Source organism: Fukomys damarensis, unplaced genomic scaffold (genome assembly GCF_012274545.1).
Source record: "Fukomys damarensis isolate Sample0158 unplaced genomic scaffold, DMR_v1.0_HiC HiC_scaffold_19, whole genome shotgun sequence".
NCBI classification, from domain to species: Eukaryota; Metazoa; Chordata; class Mammalia; order Rodentia; family Bathyergidae; genus Fukomys; species Fukomys damarensis.
The window spans coordinates 28,723,469-28,735,538 of NW_022900931.1; the positions used below are offsets into that span (position 1 = coordinate 28,723,469).

The 12,070-nt window shown below is 54.0% G+C and overlaps 1 protein-coding gene across 1 annotated transcript in view; it reads right to left on the minus strand.

Annotated features, from left to right (window-relative positions):
• Window positions 1-1,075: 1,075 nt before the first annotated feature.
• The window catches only part of Tead4 (TEA domain transcription factor 4), a 34,457-nt gene continuing 23,462 nt past the window's right edge, over window positions 1,076-12,070 (minus strand). Inside the window, exons 11-12 of the mRNA XM_033765599.1 lie at window positions 11,938-12,065; window positions 1,076-1,435 (exon numbers count right to left, since the gene is read on the minus strand). Of these exons, the coding sequence (XP_033621490.1) occupies window positions 11,952-12,065 (114 nt within the window). The 3' untranslated portion in view covers window positions 1,076-1,435; window positions 11,938-11,951. The remainder of the gene's footprint in view (window positions 1,436-11,937; window positions 12,066-12,070) is intronic.

A 12,070-nucleotide genomic window follows, 5' to 3' on the forward strand; every position in this document is an offset into this window, starting at 1 on the left:
TTTTACAAATAATGATGGAAATACTGCTTAAAAACATACATTTCCTAGGGAAGGAAGCCTCCTGTGTTCTACGCCAAACCCCTCCCATCTCCACAAGGGGGCAGAATTATTAATGATCCATCACAGCCTGGAGTGGAGCTTGTCTCTCCTGTGTTAGTCACATTCCCATCTCCGGGACAAAATATCCAGCACTCACAACTTTTAAAGAAAAATAGGTTTAGCTGGCTCACAGTCTCAGTGGGTTCAGTCCACAGTTGGCTGCTCTAAAATAGAAATGGCAGGGTGTGGGCCCAGTATTTAGCTCAGTGGTGCTGGCGCCTGCTTTGCAAGGGCAAGGTTCTGAGTTCGATCCCTGGTACCAAAAAAAAAAAAAAAAAATGGCAGGGTGGAAGGGCCTGTTAAAGGACAGCTGCTCACTCTATGGCAGCCAGGAAGCAGACAGAAGGTTGTAGTCAGGGACAAAAATACACCCTACAGCAGGGCATGGTGGCTCATATCTCTAATCCCAGAAATGAGGGGGCTGAAGCAGAAGGATTACTGAGAATTTGAGGCCACCCTGGACTACTTCATAGTCAGTTGAAGATCCACCTGAATTGAGGGAGGGAGAGGGGGAGGGGAAGGGGGAGGGAGAGAAAAGAGAAAGATCTTCCAGGTCATATCCGGGGGAGCCACCTCTCCTGACCCACCTCCTAAAACACATTGAGCTCTGAACTCACCAGTGGATCAGCCCGGTGAGTGGAGAGCCTGCAAGGCCTAATCCCCTTCCAAAAGCCTCACTTCTGAGCACCTGAGACTCTGGGGAACATTTCAGATCTGAGCCAGTAACACTGCCCTTGGTCAAGATGTGTGCCCTAAACTGGGTGTGGTGCTACCCACCTATAATCCCTGCACTGGGGGAGGCTGAGGCAGGAGGATCCAAGTTCAAGCCCAACCTGTGCAATTTAACAACTCAGCAATAACCATCTCAAGATATAATAAAAACTAAAAAGAGCTGGAGATGTAGCTCAGTGTGAAGGCCCTGGCTTCAACTCCCAGTACAACAAAAAAATAGAAGTAGACAAGGGAGAGAGGTAGGAGAGAAGAGAGGGAGGGAGGCAGGGAGGAAGCAAGGGAGCTCAGCTGTTGCTTCTCAGGCTGCAGTGTGTCTGAGTCACTTGCACACTGAAGTCCCAAAGCCAGGACAGGGCAGGGCAAGTGTGTATGCCAAGTTCCCCGGGGGCTGAGGCTGCACGGGGGTAGCAGGTGGGACACCCATGCACCCTCCCAGCTGAGCGGGGCTGGGGCTGCTCTCAGTCAGAGCAGCTCGTGTTCTCTTCCCCTCCTCTCTCTTCTCCCACTTTCTCTACTTTTCTCTCATGCACCTGCTGAGCTCTGGCTGGCCTCCCTTCCTCTGGGGATTTCCTCCTCTGCAGATCTGGGTGTCTGTGGCCTTGTCCTGCAAGACAGAGAGGGTGCCAAGGAAGCAAAAGGCTGCCCCCATCCATTTGTGAGTTTTGATTTTTTAAACAGCAGAACATTAGTTGGTAGATTTTACACATACATAATGACAACACTCACTGGAGGAAATTTGCACCCATACATGATACATCCCGCCTCTTTTTTCCCATTCTCTTTTCCCCTCCCCTGTGTACAAAAACTTTGGTTCCATTTTTTCCTTCTATTTTCTCCTTTTCTTCTTGTCCCTTCCTTCCTTTCTCCCCGCCTGCTCCCTTGTTCCCCTTCCCATGTGAACATTTTTTTTCCATTTCCAATATCTACTATACATTTGAGTGTGGGTTTCTGAGTGTCCCCCTCTAGGGTGGGCGGCAGCTCCCTGACACTCGGGCTTTCTTCACTGTTGCTGCCAAGCCCCAGAGCAGAGCCGGACACCTCCCAGGGGCCTGGAGGGAAGCAGCAGGCCAGCCCTGCTGGAACGCAGTGTCGCCTGGTCCTGCGGACAGAGCGGCGAGCGCGCTTGGCCTCCTGTGTGCATGTGAGGTGACCCAGCTGGCTCAGGCCTCCTGCCCTCGTGCTGCCTGCTACCTCAGGGCCGCTTTCATCTCTGGCCTCATGTGGAACTCGTGGAGTGCCAACCAGAGAGCGCTCCTTGTCCTGGGCCACTGGAGGACATTAAGCCAGAGGACGGGAGGACGGGACCCAGCAGAGGGCTAGCAGAGAAATCTGGAGGCCGGAAAGCCTCAAGGCGAACGTGATGAGTTGCCAAACCAGAAAGAACAGAGGCAAATATCAAAGCCAGGGACCACGGCCAGGAATTCCAGATCCAAATCCAGATCCAGGGAGATGAAAACGAGCAAGGGGCAGCTTACAGATGGAAGGGCCTCGCCCAACACAGCGTCTGCAGCTTTAATGTGTGTCCAGGACTGAGGAGGGAGGGTCGGCTAAGATTAAAGGGGCCAGTGGCTGCACAGAATGGTATTTTCCAGAAGCTCTTGGCTTCCCAGGGCCGAAACTGGGGAGACAGCATGAAGTCTGCGAAGCCTGAGGCCAGCTCCAAGCCCAGAGCTCACATAACCTGACCGGGCAAGCTTGAGTAAGGTCCTCCGAAGGGCCCACCTTTGCTTGCGGTTCAGAGGGTACAAAGCCTCATCAGCAGCGAAGTCGGCACACAATCTGCTGGGCCCCAACTCTTGAATAAGGCTTGACCCCTGATAATCACATCTACTCCCAGGAATTCAAACGTGAATCTGGGTGCCAGTGACTCCTAAGTCTAGCCCCAGCTCTCCCCTCAGTTCCAGAATTGTTCTACTTGAATTGTTTTGTGACAGGGTCTTGCTATGAAGTTCAGGCTAGCCTTGAACTTACTATGTAGCCCAGGCTGGCCTTGACCTTGCAGCGATTGTCCTGCCTCAGCCTCCTGAGTGCTGGGATTACAGGTATGGGCCACCATGCCCAGCCCAGAATTGTTCCAGAACCCAAAGCTGCCTGTCCTCACTATGTGGTGTCCTCCATCCTCATCCCCAACCCTGCACTTGCTCCTCCCAAGTCCGTCTGCATGAAGTAGGAGCGTGGGCTGTCTTAGCTCCCCACTGTGCCCACTCCCTCCACCAAAGCTCTCAGGAAGGCACAGGAACTGTCTTTAACCTCCTGCAGGTCGCCCCTTTCTCGTTCCACCCCCACCATAGCACCACTGGTCGAACCTGCATCTGCTACAGCCCCGTCCATCTCCCCACTTTCACGCCTGGCCCCCATGCCCCTACCCCACAGCGGCAGAGCAACAGCTGCTAAGTCAACCACAGTGGAGCCAACATGCCTCTGCTTCCACCGAAAACTTTCTGCACAGATCACAGAGTTTTACAGAAGTGAGACTGAAAAGGATAAAGACAGGAGAGGAGATAGTGACAAATTGCTGATGAGGAACGTGATTCATAGCACTTGACTCCCCAGAAGTTAGGAATCAGTGGTATCAGATATCTGAAAACAGAGGAAACAGTGGGCTAAAGCAGAGGGTAGCTGGGCCTGGTGGTGCACTCCTGTAGTCCCAGCACTTAGGAGGCTGAGGCAGGAGGATTGCCATGAGCTTGAGGCCAGCCTGGGATACATAGTGAGTTCAAAGCCAGCCTGAACTACATAGCCAGACCATGTTTGTCTCAAAAACAAACAAACAAACACAAAGACAAGAAGGGAAGATAGAGTCGCGCATGGTGGTACTTTGGGAGGTAATTCCAGCACTATGAGACACTGAAGAAAGTTTAAGCCAAACTGATGAGACCCTGACTCAAAATAAAAAATTTTAAAAGGGCTAGGGTGGTAGCTCAGTATGAACACACTGGGTTCAATCTCCAGTACCAAAAAAAAAGGAAGTTGCTCAAATTGAGTTCAGGAAGAAGTAGACCCCAAATCCCTGTTCCACACCATGGAACCAGAGACTGCCGCTCCTCAGCTCAGGAAGACAGGAAGCTCTCAGGCAGAAGCACCTGGAAGACATGACACTGGTCCTGCCACACTGGGGGTAGACACGACTGTCCCTTTGTTTCCCTGAGCGTGGTTCCTGGAATGCTGAGTCTCCTGGAAGGAGCTATAGGAAGCCTTGGCCTGGACCAGACCGGACTAAAGACTTTCACTTCCTGCAGAAGAGCTGGCGGAGGCCACTGCCTCAGCCCAGCCTCACACTGCCTGAGGTCAGAGGCTCCAAGAGCTCGCAGGCCCTCTTCTGTCCAGCACACCAACAAGAATGCACTGCCAGTCAGCCACAAGATCAGCACTGCCCCAGAGAAACCACTGAAGAGAGACAGACCGGGGAGAACTCCTCCCGGAACGTCCCCTCCTCCAGGGAGGAGAGATGTCTCCTCTGCGGTCCAACTCCAGCCTTTTCCTGCCCCTCGCACTGAGCTCTTCCCACCCCTGGTGCTCCAGACTCCACCAGATGCCTGTGATGACCACCCACTCCACCCTTCTCTACTGTGAGAACTTGTGCTGACCTCGGTCCCCGCTGTCGTGTGGACCTCAAGTGTCCCCAGTGACCCATGTGCAGCACCACTGTTTGGTGCTACTGGAAGTGAGCAGAGTTCAGTGCAAGGTCATAGGTCTCCATGGGGCGGAGGGATGCTGTGGGACCTTGGTCTCTGTCTCTTGATTCCCAGCCATGCAGTGAACGGCCTGTTTGCTTATTTATTTTTCCTGGTTGCTTGTTTGTTGTGTTCTCCACTAGGAGGGAGGGCTCATGAGGCATGGCTCTCTACTCTCTGCCCTGGTAAATTCTGCCCTGGCACAAAGCATATGCTCAATAAATGCCAGTTGTGCGGGGGGTTGACAGCTGTACCCACCCTCAGCCTCTAACCCATCAGGCAGTGCCTGGAAGGACAAGTCCATAGGGACATCGGCTCTCCTGACCTTGTTCCACAGATTCCTCCTGGGACAGTTACAAATGAATCATCCCTTTCCAAGCCTGAAGCTCCAATAGGTAGAGAGTATCAGGCCAGTATTCAGTTTGGGGAGTGAAGGACGACAACACATTGTACCCCATTTGCACGATCAGAACGTTCCGCATTCCCCTTGATGCTCAGGCAGGATAATGCAGGTCTCTGTAGTGACACGGGGTCACCAGATCCCCCACACCAGTGGCATGCAAGCCTTTAAGATCATGCAACTCCTTGTACAAACACACAAACCAGCCTGTGCAAGTGTCTGCTTTCCAGTGAAGGAAGAGTTCCCAGAGGAGGGAAAGTGCCGATGGGCAGACAGCTGCTCCATATCCTGGGAGGGGCACCGCTGGCTGGAACTTCTGGCACAGCACTTGGCCTTATAGATCACAGCGTTGGGATTCCACTTAGCAAGTCAAGACTGGGGCCCCTCATCGATGAGCCTGCTTACTCCTGTGCCAAGTGCCAACTCAAGTTCCTGAGAGGCCAACCCAGGGATCACATCCTGCCTGCAGTGCACACTTCAGATCCAGTGGTTTTTGTGACTGTTTGCCAGTTGCTGGATATCAGACCCCCATGGCAGGTGCCAATCTCCTGCTCAGTGCTATGGTACAAGGTGATTAGAAAAACTTAAAAGACAGAATTAAAGAGAGAAGTGGGGAGCCAGGATGGCCAGTGCTGAGCAAGCAGCAAAAGACCCCGTCCAACCAAAGCCTCTGATATTTACTGATGACATCATAGTTAGGTTAGGGCGGGAGGGCTATGCGTGGATGATAGGGATTCATTGCTGACAACAGGCAAGGCTTGTAAGAGAAGAGACAAAGCCTTCTTAATTTTGGGAATGGAATTTGGGTGTGAGTCACTCTGACTTTGGTGCCATGTTATCTAGGCCTGAAGGCTGTGGTCAGACTCACTTCTCAAAACAAGCCAAATGTGGAGTTAACTCTTCACAGCCTGCACTGCTCACAGCCTGCTCTGGGCACAGTCAATGAGGTGGTCTCCCACATTGGGCTCGCCTGCAGCCTGAGATGGGAGCCCAGCAGAGGTTCCCATGGCCAGGAGAGCCCCCAAGTCCCCAGGGCTACACAGGCACAATCACCAGCTAGAACTTCAAAGCATGGAGGACCTGAGGGACCCTGACACAGAGAACGTGAGCTGGGTACTGCGCTCCTGCCTAGGACAGTGCTAACCACTGCTGTCAACACACTCAGGCAAAGAAACACTCAAGGCCTTCAGGATGCAGCACTTTACCGGAAATCTGGAGACACGATGGGGGTTTACATACAAAACCTTAACACTGAATAACAGACATCCATGACTTCAAGAGACATTTTGTTTTTGTTTTTGTTTTTGAGGCAGGGTTTCCCTTTGTAGTTCAGGATGGCCCTGAATTATGTAGCCCAGGCAGGCTTCAAACTCACAAAAATCCTCCTGCCTCAGCCTCCTGACTGCTGGGACAATAGGTGTGCGCCACCATGCCCATCTCTTCAAAAGATTCTTAGTCATTTCCACCCACAGGGCTCCAGCCTTCTACAAAGGGCTTGGACTACCTCACCCCATATTTTCTCAGGAGGTAAAACAAAAGTCAGATTCCTGATAGTTTCTTATTGAGAGGAGGGCAGCCCTCTCCTTCTAGGCCTTTCCTGGGAGCCACAATGTTAGCTTCCCAGTGAAGAATGCATCCCTCCTTAGCTGTGAGACCATTATGAGGGTAAAAGATGAACTAGCTACACCAAGATATGGGCGGCCCTCTCCTCGACTTCTCTGAGCAACACCAGAACAGCTTTTCTTTCCTCTAAAGTGAGAGAGAGAGAGAGAGAGAGAGAGAGAGAGAGAGCGCGCGCGCGTGTGTGTGTGTGTGTGTGTGTGTCTCCCTGAGACACTTCTTTTTCCCTGTGGTGGAGATGGAACCCAGGGCCTCATGCATGTGAGTCCTGTGTCACCTAGCTCCATCCCCACATCTCCAGCCCAGGGGATTCTGTGACTCTGACACTTCTGTCTCTGTCTCTGTCTCTCTCACTGTGAATCAAACCCAGGGCTCTACCACTGTGGTACATGGCCAGCCCCATTACTTTTTATTTTGAGACAGGATCTTGCTAAGGTGCTCAGGTAAGCGTTGAGCTTGTAATCCTCCTGCTTCACCCTCCCAAGCAGCTAGGATATACATCTAAGTGTGACAGACTCAGAACACTATGAGTTAGGTGTGGCACAGCTCCTTCAAACATTTTCTCTTTCTCTTCCCAACAGGATTCTGAAGTCACAGCCGTTTATTCCCATTTCACATAAGTTTGTGAAGGGTGCAGGAGGGTGAGCCATCTGCTCCAGGTCATGTGACTTGGGAGAGGCCGATTTGGTTCTGGGCTAGTTTGGCTGGAGAGTTCAGCTCTTACAAACAACTTACGTGGACTTAGGTCTTTGCGGGGGAAACTTCACTTTCATTCTTGGAGCTAAAATTACAGATAATGTAAGGGGTCAGGCATGCAGGCTGATAGGCACAGCTGCCCTGGAGGTAAGGTCTACATCTGTGCCCCTAGCATCCTCTGTGCCTGGGGGCCAGGAGGTGACAGGCATCAGATGTGGGAGAAGTTCAAGCCTGGCTGGGCCAACTGCGCCACACTCCTGTCTTCTGAGCAAACTCAAAGACCTCTCTGAGGCTGAGCTAAGTTGCCTAAGTGCTTAGAGGCTGGGTCTAACAGGCTGTACCTCTGCCCCTAGTCCGTGACTCCTTTGCCTCGCTCAAGAAGAATCACTCCACCATATGTCTAGCCAATAAGATATCGCCCAATGTTCTTCACTACTGCATAACCTATTAGAAAGTGCCATGTAATCAAATGCTCCTCCCATGCTCCTCCACCGTGGTTGTCCACACGTAAGCTAGATAAGCCTGTGCATGTCCTGAATAAAGTGGAAGCATTCCAGAAACCTCCCTGGAGTCTGCTTGGTGATTCTGCACCTTACTCTCCCAGTCCAAGCTCCCAAGCCTTGTTCCACAAGTGGGCTGGCTCACAGATGACAACAACCAGACACAGCCCTGCAGGTCTCAGGAGCTCCCCGCCGTCACACCAGACCTCGTGCCTCCAGCCGCCTCCACCCGCTGCCCACAGAACTCTGAATGGGTCCATGACAGGAAACAGGTGTGCAAGGGCCAAGTGCACACAAGATGTGGAGTCACACCAGGGCACCCCTTCCATTCCACTGGCCACCACACCCACACCCACACACACACACACACACACACACACACACACACCCGTCCTGCATGGGTTTCTCATCAGGAAATCCTTCATGTTCCCGTGTAGTTCATTGGTACAGTCTGTTGGCCACTGCAGGCCCATGAGGCAGCACCCTGTCTCCCCCTTCCTTTGTACTCGACAATACTATCTGCTAATGCTGAACCATGCTGCGGGGCTCGGGCCCTTCCTCCCCACCCAGGCCCAGGCAGCACTGTTCATCTGCACTCGAAGACCTCACATGGCTGCCAGGTGCAGCAGCGGCAGGAAGCCAAGCTCCAGGGACCATCAGGGAAGGCAGACCCCAATGCACACCTCACCTTGCTCCTCTCTAGTCCATGGCAGCTCCAGAATTTAATAAAAATCAGATCCAAAGTACTTGCTGTGTTGTTTAACCCAGGTCCAGGTCTTCCCATCATACCAGGAAAATCCCAGTTCTTAGGCCAGGGTGTGCAGGAGGACCTGCGATGATGGGCTTGCTGCTTCTCTTCCCCATCCAGATGCTGACCAGGGGCATCAATCCTGGCACTCACTCAGTCAAACTCCAGACTCAGCAGCCTCCTCTCCATGGCTGGGACACACCTGCCCCCTGCCTGCCTCTAGGACCTGCTGTCCCTGCCTCTCTGGGAGCTGCCTCCCATCCTTCAAGAACCAACTGAACTGCCACCATCCCAGAGCCTGTCCCCCGCAGTGGCCCCACCTCTGCCCAGTCACACCCTCCATAGCTTCCCCACGACTTGCACATCTTCACTGGCTCACTCTGTCTTTGTCAGATGTGCATGCAATGGAGACCTTGTCTGCCTGCTCACTGACAACCCCAGTGCCTGGGACAAAGCCAAAGTTAAGTATTTGCAAAACGAAATGAATGAATGTGTTCATGATCCCAGCAAGTCGGCTCAACTTCTGCACCTCACTCTCTTCATCTTTAAAATGGGGCTTCTGGGTGCAGCAGTGCCCACTTGTCAGTCCCAGCACTTAGGAAACTGACACACGAGGATTGCTTGAGCCTGGGATGCCTGCCCCGTCTTTACTGGGCATGTTTGTGGAACATGAAGACATGGATGATACCAAGAAAAAGATTCAAGAAGAAAGAGAAGGTAGAGAAGAAACTAGTGCATGAGAACTGCAGCACCACAGAGGTGCCCTGCTCAGGGCATGGAGCGGCACCGTCATGGTGAACAGACTCCCTCACACAGGGCAGGCAAGCTCGGCTGTCCACAGGTTTTGGTACTGGGGACCGAGCCTGGCACCTCACAGATGCTAGACAAGCTCTACCATGAACTACAGCCCCAGCTCCTCTTACTCTATTTGGAGACAGTGTCTTGCTAAATTTCCCATGCTGGCCTCAAACTTGCTATCCTCCTGCCTCAGCCTCCTGAGTGGCAGGGATTACAGTGTACCCACTGCTCTTGAGAACGAGTCATGGGTGGACAATGGGTGAAGAGAAGAAGGCACTACTGGCTGGGGGAACAAGTGGTACCACCCACAGGCAGAGGCTGGGAGCCCAGTGCTCCTGGCACAGGGGGAGGGCAAGACTGGGAGCTGGGCATGTCTGCAGGGGAGGTGGCCATGACGTTTCCCTGTAGCTCCAACTGGGCCAGAGGGAGGCAGCTAAATCCACCACCTTCCAAGGCTGCCTGTGCAATGCCCTGTAAGAGGGTGGTGCTCCACTGGGCTGCCCTGCAGCCTCCTCCCATCACAACACAGGGCCACCTCCTAACTGGTGGCCAAGGGGTGGGGTGGCCACACAACCTTCTGTGCCTGTGTCTCTAGTCACACCCTAAAGGCATCAGGGCCTCTGAATCCAGACCACCCAGGAATGGCGTGGGGAGGAGGGTGAGGCTGGCGGTGGGGACTGCAAACCCAGACCCACATGTGCCAGGGAGCACTGCCCCTGCTGGGCACGCAGGACAGGCGGCCTGGGACACTGCCCCGTCTTCACGAGCATGTTTGTGGACGTGAACACACCCGCCTTGGGGACTGGGTACAGAAACACGCCTCTCTCAACCCTCCCCTCCCCTCACTATCCCCAGACCCCCTTCTCATCCACACAAAGTCTACCTCCCTGTTTCCTATCATCTATCTTTTATTTTGCTTTTCATCTTTCAGGAAGAGCCGGGCCTCTCTACACAGCGCAGTTACAAGCAGGAACACAGGGTGACAGGTGGCTTTGATTCTCTTCCCAGATGGGACAGGATGCTGGCCAGGCTCCTCCTATCCTGTTTTTGAGAACGCAGCTCAGTGTAGCATGCTCACTCGGCATGTGCGAGTCTGGGTTCCACTTCTCGTGGCACACACACTGCCCACCCGCTAAGGCTGCCTCTTCTCTGACCCCCACGCCCTGGCCTGTCCTGTCTTTGACCCTGGGCTCTGCTGAAGATGTGCCTGCCCCACGAGCTTCCTGACCCGGCTCCACGGTCAGGCCACAAGCTTTAACTCAGTATCACTGCACACGTACTCACTGAGTGGATATGCTCAGCGCCATGCTAGGCATGGTGCATACACGAGGTAGGTCATTATTATACCTATTTTACGGATGGGGACAGAGGCACAGGGAATTTAAGTAGTCTGCTGCAGGTCCCCAAATCAGCAGGAAGCTTACCTCCAGAGCCACTGTTCCTAACACCACTTTGTAGCACCCCTCAGAGCTGTTGTACACAAAGGAGCTCCCTGAACTCAGGGCTCACAGCAAACACCCAGAGGTTTGATCTTTGTTCTCTTTGCTGCAGGCTGCTAGGACTGTGCTTCCCCTTGGGGAAGATGGCACCAATGGGCCAGTAGGTGGCAGCAAGGAGCCAGACCCAGGCCCTGGTGAGGGAGAGGCACGGAGCTGTGCAGGGCCGGTGTCTTAGGCACTTCATAGGCTCCTTGCTCCTGGAGTCCCGGAAGGTGGGCACCATGGCCTTCCCAGTCTGCCCAGAGAACAGGGCCTGTGGCTCCGGCGGGCTGCGATGTCCACTGAGGTCAGGCAGCTCCAAATGCTGCGCATGGCACCAGGTGGCCTAAACCCTAGCCTCACAGTTCCCGGGAGATAACAGACAACCTAGGGAGCCCTTGGAGCATTCGCCGGGCAGGGGGGCTCCAGCCGTCCTCCTCCATCCCCAGAGAGCACAGAAACCACCCGGTGGCCCGAAGGAGGTTGCCTACACCTGTCCCCTCACAGGGAGGAGTGTGAAGACTCAGACCCTAGGACTGGGTGGGTCTCAGGGAGCAGCAGCCACTGCATGTGCCAGACACAAGGGCCAAAGGAGGAGGGAAACAGCTCACGCTCCCTGCTTTGACGGGAGCCAGCGTCCCAGCCAGTCACGGAAAAGACAGCCAGCCACAGCTCCGTGCCCACTGGAGACAGAGCCACGTAAAGAGCTTTCACGGTACCCCTTCCAGCACTGTCACATCCACACCTGAAATCCCAGCCCTAGTGGGCCTGTCACACACAGTAGCTGCAAGGTGTGTGGCCCAGGCTCAGCTCTGTCTTTGGGCCTCCCATGTGGCCAGTGGCTCAGTGCGGCAGTGGAGGGACCCAGGCCTTGAGCATCAGAGTCTGGTGATGTTACTGGCTGAGCCCACTGGGGCACTGGCTTTGGGTCAACCTGGTGCTTCTCCAGCCATTGTGTCCAGCCTGCCCCCTAAACTGCCTGGCTCCCCTCGTCCCTCCCGGGCTCACACAGCCAGATAGGTCCTCTGCACACACACAGCACCTCGGGTTTATTGGGGGCAGCAGGGTGGGCATAGGCAGTCTGACCCTGGCAGAGTCATGCCTGCTCCACTCTGCTCTCTTGGCATTTCCGGGGGCTTCCCTGTGGGTCTCCTCCCACATCTCCATTTCCTGCACACACATCTCCCCCTACCCTGCTCCCGAGTCTTATTCTTTCACCAGCCGGTAGATGTGGTGCTGAGCCCCATGCTCGCTGGCTGACACCTCAAAGACGTATGCGATGCACAGCAGGGTCTCCTGTGTGTCTCTGTTGGTGACTACCTGCA